The sequence below is a fragment of the Mya arenaria genome, chromosome 12 (genome assembly GCF_026914265.1).
Source record: "Mya arenaria isolate MELC-2E11 chromosome 12, ASM2691426v1".
In the NCBI taxonomy this organism is placed as follows: domain Eukaryota; kingdom Metazoa; phylum Mollusca; class Bivalvia; order Myida; family Myidae; genus Mya; species Mya arenaria.
In genome coordinates, this window is record NC_069133.1 from 11,176,684 (window position 1) to 11,191,642 (window position 14,959).

General features: G+C 34.3%; 1 protein-coding gene and 2 long non-coding RNA genes across 3 annotated transcripts; 1 reads left to right on the forward strand and 2 right to left on the reverse strand.

Moving 5' to 3' along the window:
- Positions 1–2,594: 2,594 nt before the first annotated feature.
- LOC128212306 (D(1A) dopamine receptor-like) lies at positions 2,595–4,265 on the forward strand. The gene has a single exon (XM_052917695.1). It carries the CDS (start codon positions 2,753–2,755, stop codon positions 4,025–4,027), a length of 1,275 nt encoding a protein of 424 aa, XP_052773655.1. The 5' UTR covers positions 2,595–2,752; the 3' UTR covers positions 4,028–4,265.
- Positions 4,266–5,765: 1,500 nt separating this feature from the next.
- On the reverse strand, positions 5,766–9,614 carry LOC128211010 (uncharacterized). The gene is made up of 4 exons (XR_008257187.1): positions 9,526–9,614; positions 9,014–9,135; positions 8,515–8,627; positions 5,766–5,904 (listed from the first exon to the last, which is right to left on the reverse strand). It is a non-coding gene; the product is annotated as an uncharacterized LOC128211010 (long non-coding RNA).
- Positions 9,615–10,992: 1,378 nt separating this feature from the next.
- LOC128211165 (uncharacterized) lies at positions 10,993–13,208 on the reverse strand. The gene is made up of 3 exons (XR_008257229.1): positions 12,892–13,208; positions 12,541–12,607; positions 10,993–11,477 (listed from the first exon to the last, which is right to left on the reverse strand). It is a non-coding gene; the product is annotated as an uncharacterized LOC128211165 (long non-coding RNA).
- Between the last annotated feature and the right edge of the window lie 1,751 nt (positions 13,209–14,959).

Genomic DNA, 14,959 nt, shown 5'->3' on the forward strand with positions numbered 1-14,959 from the left:
ATGCAATGTTCGAGGTTTGTCCGTTACTTAAATATTATCTATGTACGAGCTCTAGATCTATTTCTTGACATCCTACCCGTGCACGGATGTTTTCTAGTATGTCTTCATTCTTCATCAGTTACACCGTTTCAAACATGGCCTTGTATTACCTTGTAGATACATATTCCCCTCTTAACCACAGAGTAATTAGTTGAAAGGCCTTCGTGTTTTGGTTCACACGCCATGTACATATAGACTTTCCGCCACGCCGCAAGTATTTGTCTGTAATTCTGTTAGCACTTTTACAAACCTTAGGCCACTTGAATCTGATGCATCAGAAAACACATCTGCTTCACTATAAAAATCAAAGTCAGATAACAAAACAAAACTAGCAGATGTATTAAATTTGTGAAAGGAATAGTTTAAAAATGAATAAAAACACAAACAACTTTAATTAGAATTTCATTCCCACCCTGGCTGTTAATAACGTCTAAGCTTCAACAAATGCTGAAAAAGCTTAAATGTTTAATAACCTTTTTTGGTCTAATTAAATCCGTTCTGATTAAAAAACCCACTTCCTAATATATCCACTGTTCCTTATAGTTCTCCTGATGCCTCATTTCTGAGCAGGAAACAAAGTTGTTTGGATCCTGCAGTGGGTCATTTGCCAGATTTTATCGGCCTTAAACGTGAAGGAGCAGGTGCTCTAGTGGCTTCATTGTCTTCTTTTCTTACCAAATTAATCGCTTCCTCCTCCACATTTACATCACCATGAACGCTTGCTTATGTTACCCCTTTTTTAAGAAGTCTGATTCCTTCGAAGTTGTCAAACTATCGACTTGTTTCTATTCTAAGCTGTTTGGGAAGTTAAAAGAACGCTGTATTAATAAAATACTGCACAATTACGTTTTTATTCATGACCTCATTTCATCGTATCAATCTGGATTTACCAAAGGGACTCTACAGTAATTCAACTTGCTTTTCATAAAGTTGAATCTGACAAGCTCTCGATGAGGGCAGGGAGCTGAGGGCTGTATTATGTGATATATCTAAAGCCTTTGATCGCGTCTGGCATATAGGTCTTATATATACATAATAAATGGCATCAGAGGTAACCACCTGATCAACTTTATATCATATCTCGCGGTAGTAAACATGTCGTTGTTTCGTCATGTAGTGTCTGATTTACTGGCAGGAGTACTTCAGGGCTATATTGTTCGCCCTCTTTTTGTTCCCATCTTCACACACTACATTGTTTCTGATATTAAAGTTACTAACCTATATAATGTGGTCGAGACACCTTACGCTTCAGCTACTCTCATCAATTCTAAACTTCAAAAAAAACAATCAAGTCACGTAAATGGCTAGTCACATTTAATCCATTGAAAACAGAGTCAATGTTGTTTTTTTCTCTAGGAAACGGTATCAATTGATTCATCCACCCCTGTTTATGCACAATATCATATACAAAGTGATCGTTCCCACAAACATCTCGGTCGCTGTTTTTTCTAGAACAAAGAAACATAGACTTGTTCTCTGTTATAAGATGAAAAACGGCAAGGCACCTGATTATTGAACTTTGTTTAACCTTCCCATGTGTCGAAGCCAATCATATGCATCATAATTTCTTTCTGCTTCAATCCGGCATCGGAATTTCCTTCCAAAAGCGACGATACAATCGGAATCAATCAAATCATTCAAATATAATCTTCACCCACACTCGGCAAACTAACCCCACATTACAATGTCGGTTCACGACGAAGGTAAATAATGCCTTGCCATCTAAGGCTTGGCTTCAGTTCCTTTAAGCATGATATTCACCGAAAAATATCATTGCTTTCATTAAAAGCGTTTCTATTTCTTCTAATATACCCCTCACCACAGAGACAGCGTTGTTTGAGTGACCTCCCTTGTGCACATACCGATCACAATCTACCTTAAGGTGAAGAAAGCTTAAGTTTTGAACAGAACAAGGAAGTATTTCTATGTGTACATGTGCAGAAATTTGAATAGATTCGTTGTTTGTGGTGACTGCTAAAACGTTGTATATCGGGGTTGTATGTCATGCATGAAATCAAAACCCAAGTAATAGCTACATTTATTAAACGTAATAACAGTATGGATCATTTATTGTACCTTAAACATCTTTCTGATTACAGGCATTTTGACCGCAAATGCTCGCAATGAGCTAAATTGACTTAATATCTTTAACAAAGGAATTTACATAAGGTTTAAGTAACTTGTTTTCCGATTCTTATCTTTTGTAATATTGAACATAATTTTGTTAATTGAAATAAAATACTGTTTAAATTAAGTTTAAACATTGCTAAGTACCAAGTTCTTGTCTGCGCTTAACAGTTTTAATTCTCTGAACAAAGATTTAGGGAAATAAGGCTCTGTTAGGTTATTTACATTTAAAACATTTAAAATTGTGTCATATTTAATTGAACGGTATGTATCGATTCGACAAATTAAATCAACCATTTGTAAATATATAACACTGAAATTATTAACGCACTTTCAAATACAGCAAGTGTTACCTATTGAATCGATTTAGTACATCTAGACCCAACGATTAAGTCAAAATACGGAAGAAAATAAAAACCTTACTCGATATGATATTCTAACTACGATTTTCGATTTAGTAGGTACTAAACAGCACATCACTCAAACGGTGTCTTATAAAGTTGTGCACTATGGTGTAATGGATTGAGTTAATCAAATACTACGTTTTGATTGACATTTTTTAAGTTTAAACACAAGTTCATAAGAGATGGGTGATATTTTTCTGACAACGAGGACTAGTAGGTATGGCAATACAGTTATTAGCCATAAGGAAACTGACAACACTAATGGACTATCTAATGTGACGGAAAGAGAATTATTGGACCAACTGAATGACGAAATAAAACGGGTATTAACACCTGTTTCAGTTTTTGTTGGAATTGAAGCTGTTGTGGGATTTTTTGGAAATTTATTTGTCTTGTTCGTATTTATAAAGCGTTACCATGCCTGTAATTTCCGCTACTTCGTGCTGTGCCTCGCTCTTTTGGACTTGATCAGCACGCTCACCACGATGCCTGGAGAAATTCTCACGCAGCAGCACTGGTACAAGTACCCGTTCCCCGTCGTCTGCAAAGTCAAGTCCTTCTTTAACGTGTTCACGGTGTCAGGGGAGGCATTTTGTCTATGCATCATTGCTGTCGACCGCTACCGGAAGGTTTGTGCGCCATTCAGATGGCAGATCAAGCCTCGCCAGGCGCTCCTCATGTGCGGCCTTATCTACGGCTCGGCGTTCACCCTTTCACTGCCAGTCTCGTTTCTCTGGGGAATCAAGCAGGACGTAAGGATATACAATGGAAGAAACGTTACTGTCACTATCTGTGAAACGGATTCTTATTATGCAGGCAGTAGACAACCGTTTTTATACGCTACATCAGTCGAGGTTTTAATTGGGATATGCCTGGTGATCATGCTTAGTCTTTATGTACTGGTAGCAAAAAGACTCATCTTAGGTCGCTCATTTGCACAAATGAACAGAGACTCGTGCTTGCCTATGGTCAGCAAGCAGACAACTTCCCAGAAAAATGAAAAAAGCGGGATCAGTGATGCAAGAAATGTTTCTATTTTAGAAGTACAGATCGGGAATGGAATAGCTTACAAAGAAACAGAAATGAGGAATATGGATGACGAAAGTGATCCAGTTGACGTCAATGATGTTTGTGTCATTGAAGCCGTAAGGCCGGAAGTCTGTCACATTAAGGTACAGCATCGACGTCAAGAAAACGCGAACCTGGTTAATTGGAAAACGTACATCATGTTCGTTTTGACAATCATATTCATTGTCACAACAATTACGTATATGACATTATTAGCGTTAATATCAGAAGGAATCTTAAAACGTTTAAATGCGTATGAGAAGTCTGTGTATTTCTTCTTTTTCAGACTAGTATTCATAAACCATGCTATTAACCCGTTCGTGTACGGCTGTCTTGACCCTCACTTTAAGCAAATATTAGGAGATATGAAAATCTGCTTAAGGAAGTAAGGGAGGTAGTTAAACTGTTTGCGTGTAATTCCTTCCATTCGTGACATGCACACTATATTCACCACACATGCGCATTGAAATGGTTTGCATGTTACAGCTTACAATTTTGTAAATTGTGTATTTCGTCATTTTGAACAAATCTTATATTGCAATCGAAGTTGGGCGTGTATTTGCCATTGTCTCGTTGAATTTATTGGAACCATATCTAATTGCCTGTTTATCAATTAACTTTTATCAATAAAATTATATACACTGCACAACAGCCTGTGTTTATTTAACACACTTAACTTCTTTAAAAGAGTTTTCAAAAACCTAAGTTTATAATTTATGGATTTTAATGTGTGTCTTTTATAATACTCTCGTTAACTTCAGATTCCCAAAATAATAGTAGTATAATAATTGGTATTTCGCGGCCATTTTGTTTGGTGGTGCGGTGGTTCTGTCGGTGGTTCCATTGTTTACGCATGCGCAAGTTTGAAATTGACTTTCGCGGCCATTTTGTTTGGTGGTGCGGTGGTTCTGTCGGTGGTTCCATTGTTTACGCATGCGCACGTATATGTTTTGGCGGACAATTTTCAAAGTTTAACTCAACCAACATTGAGCGGGAAGACAATGGTATCGATTTCGCGCGTTAGCGGTCATATTTGGCGATTTCCCGCTTTTAGCGGTTATGTTTAACCATTGTTTAAAATCCAAGACAAAGGGTCATTGTTTAACTGGGTCTCCATTGATTATCAGTATTAATCTTTTTGCGATTGAAGTTGGCAGCCATTGTTTTACCGGCTAATATGAGTTATAATTTGACACCATATGACTCAAACAGGAGAATGTTTGATTCCTTTTGGGATGAGAATGGTAATATGTTACCCTGGAACGATAGTGAAGTTCGTTGTATATATTTGTGGGTTAAGGAGAGTCATCAGAAAATGGTAACTCTTTTAAGACAAACTAACAATTTTCAAACCATAGTTGATCAGTACAATAGCCATCAAGAGATTGAAGAATATCCGGATAGATGTAAATTCATTCCCTTTTTAACCGCATATACAGGACTTAAAGACGAGCCCATAGTACGAGAATAATCAACGTCCAAGACATTTTTTTTTTTGGATTGTCAATAGTGGTATATAACAAACCGAACAAATTGGATATTGTAAGTCTGTGCTTTAACAGTTGTCTAAAGTGTTTAAAAAATACAAAAAATGGCTCAAGCTCAGATACGTTTTTCTAACGAGTTGCAGACATATTTGAGAGGTTTTGGTTTTGAAAATGTCTCTTGGTCACCAATAAGAAGGGAAATTACATGCACACTTGGTGACAAATTTGTCATAGTTGTGAAAGAGAGACAGCGACGCATTAAAATAATATTTAAAAAGGGTCACCAAAGTTTTCAATTACCATTTGATATTTTTGAAACTCTCTGTGATATGAAGGAAAGTGTTCAGTTATTGGCTTCATTCTTACACGGACAGTCGAAATGACAACTTCAAAACTATTAGAGTTTGAATATAGTTCTCCAAGCATGCTATTCTTTCAAGACAGACTTAAAACGTTCGACATGTGGCCACCTCAAATAGAACCAAACAAGTTCCAATTATCTTCAGCAGGATTTTATTATACTGGCAGAAATGACACAGTAGAGTGTTTTTCTTGCGGTTTGCGATTACATCAGTGGCAGAAAGGAGACGAGTCGTTGTTAGAACATAAAACACATTCTCCAAGTTGTTTATTTTTGAACATAATTGGACATCATGAAACCGACATTTCATGGCAGCATAAGGACACCCGATCTTCGTCCTCCAATGACTCATCCCGAGCACCATGGACGTGGACCGAACCTCTGGCGGGTTTTCAATATGGCGATATCCCCGGATGATCTGAAAATTCAAATTTGAATTTTTCCTTTACCATATGTAACTATAAAAGACATACAACACAGCACAAACATTCAGTGTTTCATCGACATTTGGTGTGATCATATCGCAGCAGAAAAACTTAACATGGATTGCAGTGAACTATCTCAAGATATTTATAAAAATGAACATTGTGACTCCAAAACGAATGTTATGGACACTACAGAGATTTATACTCCAGTTTCTACAAGTGTCGCGCTAATGAATTCATACTTTGACTTTGTATATGCGAAGGCACTGTGTGAGGTTATGGGTATGGTGACTAGACAACTTTGCTATGGTTGCCAGATGGATCTCCCATCTCAAAAAGATCACGATTGTATCATGGATACAGACCCTGATGATGATGAGTATAAAATAGAACGTTACTTTAGTGACATGCTAAACGCAGTTAATGAAAAAAATATACTACAAAGTTGGGAAGAAATTGTGCGCATTTCAAACATTTCCTCTGAAATGATTGATTTACACAAACATTTGCTAGAGAGCAATGACTATCTGCAGATAATGAAAACCGAGCGGTGGTGTGAAAAAATGAAAAGAATGGTGTTGACAATCAATCGCATTGAAGATCGACTGTTTCGTCCATCACGTTGAGCAAAAGAATATTTACAACACAACAAAATGGACATATTATGCAATGTTGTATGTGTTTTACTGCATTTTTCTTCAAAAAAAGAATTCATGAGAAATTAAGAACTCTGGCATTGTGTGGCGTAAAATGATTTGTTATATTTATTACTTCACGAATTTCCTTTTTGCATGTTTCAAATAAATATTTAATTCACTTTATGTACATGTATGTCATTGTATGTATATGTTTGTATGATCATATGCTGACTTATTTTATACATGTTTAGTTTCAAATAAATGTATTTATATCTATACATGTTTTCATTTCCTTGCTTTAGTTTAATTAACAACCCATGTGTCCCATAATATAAACTACTAACAACGATGATCATGTTTAATCATGGATAAAACGCAGAAGGAACATATCCTATCACAATATTATTTCGATTCTAAAAACGCAGGCAGCTTTTTGGGTGCAAAAAAGTTACACAGGATATTAAACCAAAACTATCCAAGAGTATTTACTACTTATTTCATACAGAAATGGCTCAACAATCAAGACTCGTATGCCATTCAACGTCAGGCGAGACATACATATAAAAGACCACGTGTTGAAGTGGCGGGTATGAACGATCAGGGTGATATGGATTTAATGGCAGTTGATAACATTGCTAAATACAATGATGGAGTTAAATACCTACTCATTGTTATAGATATATTTTCACGTTTTCTATCCGTTCGACCCTTAGTTAATAAAAAATCTAACACGGTATTGTTAGCAATCAAGGATATTCTTAGTGTTCATAAGTTTAAAAAGTTAAGAACGGACCGAGGTTCTGAATTTATCAATCGTGAATTAAAAGCGTTTATGCAAAAGAAGAGAGTTTACTTGTTTAATACACAAAGCACCGCTAAAGCAAACTATGCAGAGCGAGTCATTCGTACCCATCGTGGTATGATATTTAGAATGTTAAGATATCAGCGAAATTATAGATATATAGATCACCTTCAAGATATTGTAAATAGTTACAATAATTCCCCTCATCGGAGTTTGGATGGATTAGCACCAAGTGATGTTACAAAGAAAAACGAGACACAACTTTGGAGTAAAATGTATCTAAAACCTAAAAAATTCCCCAAAACGCCTCCTCGCTTTAAATATAAAATTGGTGATTTGGTTAGATTAAGTTACACGAAACATCCCTTTAGAAGAGCTTATCAACAACAATATACTACAGAAGTTTTTAAAATAAAGAGCAAGATTTTCAAACAAGGTTTTCCATTGTATAAGATCATAGACTTGAATAAAGAACCAATATCAGGTTATGTGAATCAAAATGAAATAATTCCTGTTGATAAAGATGCAGACAGTCTTTGGTATGTTGATAAAGTTTTAAAAAAGAGAAAAGTCAAAGGGAAATTAGAGTATTTTGTTCGATGGGAAGGATTTCCAAAATCATTTGATAGCTGGATTGATGCAGATCAAGTTCAAGAACAATAATAATGGAACGATATGTGTTTGTGAGAGACAGTGAAAGTAATCACATCTTCACCGAGAACAAACCCTAACTTCAAAGTGCAGTTAAAATTACCTCTATCTTTTAATGGTTACTGGAAGGTTGCTTTGTGTGAAATAAGTATAAAAACTGATCCTAAAGCAAGAAGAAAAACTGTAGATAATACCTTATTTATTTACTCAAACGTTTGCAAAGAAAGCGTTGTTGACGGAGGTGAACGTCCCTTATTGAGAAGAATAGAGAAAAAAGAAGATTGGAATTATGTGTTAGAATCTCCTTTTTATTTACCCTTAAACCGATCAGAATTCCAAGAGATTGATTTCAGTATAAAAACTGTGGAAAACGAGTATGCTTCATTCGTAAGTTCACCAGTGCATCTCACACTTCATTTTAAGCGATATCCATTTTACCCCAAATATGAATCAATCTAAGTTGTATGTACCGAACCCACAAATGTGGATAGACTATTTCAAAAATAACAAACCTCAAGTTGGGAGGGGATTTGCCATTCCACACAAGTCGAAGATGGGAAGTAATGGTATGACAATCAGCACAGTTTCCCCATCGGAACAGACAGTAAACCAGGCGAAAAGTGAGCTGAAACGAGATGGTTTAAATACTTCAGAAATGTCAACCCTTGTTCATAAATTATCCAAACCTTCAGAAGTAACACATCGTGTATACAGCGCGAGAAAAAAACAGTTCAGAAACAGGAGTAAACAAACTAAGCCGAAAAAAGGACAGAAGTCTACAAGAAAAAATAAACAAACTGAAAATAAACCTGTAAAAAACAATCAAAAATCAAGAAAAGGTTTAAAAGCAAGCAAAAAAGTGGACAATAAATGGAAAATTGATAAGAAAGCGAGAAATAATTCGAAGAAATCTATAACAACGTGGGATATATTTGGTTCATAAAATGTCTTATTTCACAAAAGACGGATTTTCTGAAGGTGTTCCGAATGAATTACTACTATTTGACTTACCTCCTACACAAGTTGCGGTGAATGATGTCCATTATCAAGAGATTCGTCCAATATCCCAAGTGTCGGATGATACTCCCATTGAGTTTCAAATCAGTGGTCAGAATTCGATGGACTATCTCGATCTGAAAGATACACAGTTATGTGTGAAACTAAAAGTAACTAATCCAGATGGATCTAACTTAAAATCGGGTGAGAAGGTGGGACCTGTGAATTTGTTCTTGCAGGCATTATTTTCAATTATAGAAGTGACTCTACAAAACAAGGCGGTTATATCATCTAATTACAATCCATATATAGCCATGTTTAATACTTTACTATGTAATGGAAAAGATGCTTCATTTTCTCAATTGTCTTCTCAACTATTCATAAAAGATGACAATGATCACCCAGAAGACTGTGATCCTAGTGGAGCAAACAATGGATTGTTTTTACGGGCAAAATATATAACAAAATCAAAAACTTTAGAGTTGCAAGGGCCTATATATCACAGTTTATTTACTATTAAACGGTACCTGTTAAACCAAGTGGATGTTAATGTGAAGTTGTATCGTAGTTCTCCAGCATTCTGTCTAAGTTCTGGCGAGACATCCCCATGCTATAAAGTAAACATTACAGATAGTTATCTTTTAGTAAAAAAAGTTAGAGTCAATCCAGCTCTCATTGTTGCTCACTCTGAGATGTTAAAGATCAACACAGCAAAGTATCCATTTGATAGACTTGAATGTCGGTTACAAACCATTGCTGCAGGAAGTACGGTGTTTACGTGGGATAACTTATTTCAAGGACAAAAACCAAATACAATTGTCGTTGCCTTTGTTAGATCAAGAGCAATTTCGGGAGATTATAAATCAAATCCATTTCATTTCCTAAACTGTGACATTAGGAGTATTTGCCTTTATGCTGATGGGGTTCCAGTGTGGGGTAATCCACTAAAAACAAATTTTAATAATTTAAAAGGAGAAAGTTTTATGAGAGTATACGCAAATATGTTTCTAACAAATGGAATGTGGAATAAAGATGCTGGACTTGATATAAACAGAGAAGACTTTGCACGCACATCCTGTATTTTTACATTTCAATTAGAGCCAAAGTTTTCTGATGAAGCATTTCTATCTCTAATAAAAACAGGAAATGTGCGATTAGAGGTTCAATTTGGAACGGCTTTATCTACCGCAACAAGCTGTATTGTGTATAATAGTTCTCCTGGATTTTTTCAAATTAACGCTCAGAGAGACATAATAACAGAATGAATACATCACAGCTTCAGTGTTGTATAGACTGTGATCCAATGTTGCAAAAAACAATTTTGGGGGTGTTTGCGGCTGATCAACTACCAAACGACTTGGTATTTCCATGTGGTTTTATTGCCAATACAGACAATCATTTCATGGAAGGAAGACATTGGTGTATATTACTTCCCAAATTCAACCACTATCGAATATTTTGACAGTTATGGGAAACCAATTGACTATTTTAACACTTATTTTCTGAAATATGCTTCTTATTTTTCAACTGTTATCACAAATTCGAGACAGCTACAAAGTAATTACAGTGATGTTTGTGGGATGTATTGTTTGTTATTCTTACTACAACGAACAAATGGTGTATCTTTTTATGACATTGTACATAGTTTTTTCAATGATTATGACTGTAATGATTTACTTGTATATAACTTCGTTAGAAATATGTTTCCATATTGTTCGCAAAATGGTTGTTTCAAAAACCAAACATGTAGATCACTAATAAAGTAGTGTATTTAAATGGTTTTTGTTTGTATTCTATTTATTGTGTTCTCTGTTATCAACAAGTGTAGATCATGTTGGATGCATTAATTAAATTTGAATGCCCTGCCACTTGTATTGTGGCAGGAACAAGTGGAAGTGGAAAGTCAACCTTTCTATTTGAGTTGTTTAAAAATGCAAACTCTATGTTTACCATGATTCCGAAAAAGATTATATATATTGTTATTCTACCTATCAATCCTTATTTGATGATATGAAAGAACATGTGGAAAATATTGAATTTTTTGAAGGTTTACCAACTAAAGACGATATGGACATGTGGACTATGGAAACTGACTTCAAAATATTAGTGATTGATGATTTAGCACAAAAAGCTTCACAAAGTGTAGATATTGTCAACTTATTCACCATTTATAGTCATCACCATAATTTTTCAGTCTTTTTCGTAGTGCAAAATTTATTTACAGGAGGAAAATATTTTCGAACTATTAGTCTAAACAGTCATTATTTTGTGTTGTTTAACAATCAGAGAGATAAATTACAAATTCAAGCATTAGCCAAACAAATGTTTCCCGGTGAAACGCATTATTTTATGGATGCCTATAGAAAAGCCACAAACAAGAAATATAGTTACCTTCTGGTGGATGTAAGTCCACATTCTAACCCGTTATATAAACTTCGTACAGACATCTTTCCACATCAAACCCCCATTGTATTTCTACCTGAAAAGGAGAAAAATGGAAGATAAACTACAGAAGGAGATACATTTTTTAAAATTTATGATCAACACCAATGAAAAACAACAAAAAATGTTGATAAAAAATTTAACAAAATCTCAATTGGCTGCACTTATAGAGGTGATTTACAATGCTATCAGGGGAAATCTTGTCATTCCAGAAAAGGATAAAAAGAACTTGAAACGATATAGACATGTCATACGTAAAGTAATATCCAAAAGACTCTCTCAAAAAAGGAGGAAAGCCATTCTGTTAAAATATTTCAAACAGTTTTTAGCGTTAATTAAACCCAGTGAATCATGGCTCAAGAATTAGTGTTAATTCCTAAATCAAAGTATGAATACTTACTCTCTAAATGTGATGGAAGTTTACAAAACAGTCAACTTTCTAAAAACAATAACATGGTTTTACAACAAAATGGTAAGAATTCACAGAAAAGGTTGACTCAAAATGGCGGGAAGTTACAGAAAAAATCAATTCAAAATGACGGAAATTTACAGAAAAGACTAGTCGTGAAACGTTTAAACAAGTTTTTTGAAAAACCTAAAAAAAATAAGAAAAAAAAATGAGAATCTCAAAGAAATAAAGTCAAAACAAAACAAAAGGGGAAACACAAAGATAATTAACAAATTGAAATGGATTCCCTATAGTATTTGAAATTCAAATGTTTAAAATTCAAATGTTTGGCGAACTTTTTTCCCGCCAAATTCACATTTTGGTGGAATATTTTCCCACCAAAACATTTGACAAACTAGTTCATTTACTATTAAGTTTCCGAGTTAGTAACATTCTTTAAGTTTTTACAGAAGGAAGAAATTGATACTTTTGAACCTGAAAAAATACCAGAGGATGGATCTAAGGGGTATATTCTAGAAGTAGATCTAGAATATCCAAAACATTTACATGACAGTCATAACGACTACCCATTAGCTCCGGAACGTAAATTCACACCCAATGAAAAATTATCTCCTTATGCTCAACATGTGTTGAAACATTTACACAACAGTGAGGAACTTCCACCCAGAGCAAAGGTGGAAAAATTACTCACCACTTTAGAAAACAAACAGAATTATGTACTTCACTATCGCAACCTGCAACTGTATCTCCAACTCGGTCTTAAATTGAAAAAAAATACATAAAGTATTAGAGTTCCAACAAGAGGCTTTCATGAAACCCTACGTTGAGTTCAACACCAAAATGCGACAACAAGCCAAGACTGCTTTCGAGAAGAACTTCTTCAAACTCATGAACAACTCGGTCTTCGGTAAGGTTGTTGTTTTGTTTTGTTTTTGTTTTTTTAATTGTTTTTTGGGGTTCGTGTTAATTATTGCATTGTTATCATTTTTGTATGATCTGCCCGTATGTAATTTATACAATAAATTTATTGTCACTTCCATACCACTAATACTTATCTACAAAAACAACTGTTCAATAATTGTCAGGCGTAGTTTCACTTTTTGGTATTTCATTCATCTTCAATCAGACGCTTACAAGTGCTCATGTACAATTAGGAACCTAAAGTAAAACTGACCAAAACTAACTACCGGCAAGTAAAAAGTGTATTTTTCGGTCCCATTTTCATATCCCTCATCCAAAACACAGGTATCTAAGATAACGACGGATACCATCATAAAAACATATATTGAGCAGTTCAGAGTAAAGATTAACATGATGAAAAGTTACTTACCAAAAATTTTGTTTACTTTCAGGAAAAACCATGGAAAATCTTCGGAAGCATCGGTCCGTAGAACTTGTTCATACAGAAAAACGACTACAGAAGGTGTCATCCAAACCCACTTATAAGATGCACCGGATTTTTTCTGAAGACCTTGTTGGTGTTGAATTAAGTCGCAAAAAAATTAAATTAAATAAACCAAATTTTTGTTGGAATGAGTATCCTTGATTTGTCAAAATATACCATGTACGATTTTTATTATAATCATTTGAAAAATGTGTATGGTAGCAACGTTGAGCTAGAATTAACGGACACAGATTCATTTTTAGTATCATGTACAACACCGGACATTTTCCAAGATATGTTGGCCTATTCACATTTGTTTGACACTTCAGATTTCCCTAAAGATCATTTTTTATATAGTGACTTCAACAAAAAAGTAATGGGAAAAATGAAAAGTGAAACAAATGAGAAATGTATTAGTGAATATTGCGGTTTGCGATCGAAAATGTATGCATTTAAGTGTGATGATATAGACGAGAAAAGAGCAAAAGGGATATCAAAAGCGGTTGTTAAAAAATCATTGACTCTTAATGATTATAAACATGTATTATTTAATAATTCTCAAATGCACTCAACAATGCATTCATTAAGAAGTCATAACCATAAAATTTATCTGGAAACAATCAGCAAAGTAGGATTATCTAGTTTTGATGACAAAAGATTTTTATTAGAAGATGGAATTAAATCATATGCTTATGGACATTATAAGATACAAGAGATATAATTTCTATGTTTTATACCAAATTACATCTAATTTCATGTAATTTCATGTGATGTTATCTACTGCTCTACTGTTGAAATGTAACCTAAAATAGATAAAAAAAATAAATAAAAATGTATGATCTTTGTTAAACAAATTGTTTGAATTCAATTATAATCAACTTTATTTGTATTTGCATTGTATTGTATTTATAAGAAAATAAATATTAAAATCTTGTCTGATATTTTATTTATTGATACAACATACCGGAATGGTATAAAATAGCTCGTCAGACATGTCCTCAACTTATAAATCTCAATTTGGTCTTGTTAAATTTTAAAATATTGTATTAATGGAATGAAATAGTTATACACAAAAATAAATAATAAAAAACATTCACGTTTTCATTAAAATAAGATCGAACACATCTTAACATTTCTGTAGGGTTGATTTAATGAAATGTAAACGATACATCATACCTTTAAGGTATGAGGTTATTTGATAAAGAAATTGTGTGAATCCTTTACCGATTTAATAAAAATAGTGAAACTCAAAAGAAGCTAAGAGAGGACAAAACTGTTATATCTTCAAAACCTACTTTTGGTGGTCAAAATAAAAGATTATTTAGTAAGTTGTTTGAAAAACTTTCATGTCATTGTAAGGTTCAACGGAGGTGTCCATAATGATAAACAGAGTCCAGTGAATAGAGCGCTGGCATTTGACAATGGTTTAATAAGTGATTTATTGTGATAGCTCACCACAGTGGAAGAGCTTTAGTCACCCTGAATGATAAACTAGATATATGATAACGACAATCTCGTCTTTTGAGTCATCAGCAGCTCATTTAACTGTCTTCACTTTTAAGTTATTACAATGGGTACGTCGGAGAGTAATTGGGTGGCTATTAGATATGGTGTTGTTGTACAAATTGACACTAAACGGTCAGGTTTTAGTCATTCAATTTCTTGAAATCACTTTCGATCACGCGATGGCTGGGCTCTGATGAACTTTTGTTTGTCAATGACCTGT

Coding starts and splice junctions, on each gene's coding strand:
- LOC128212306 (XM_052917695.1), top strand. CDS start 2,753: ATGGGTGATATTTTTCTGACAACGAGGACTAGTAGGTATGGCAATACA.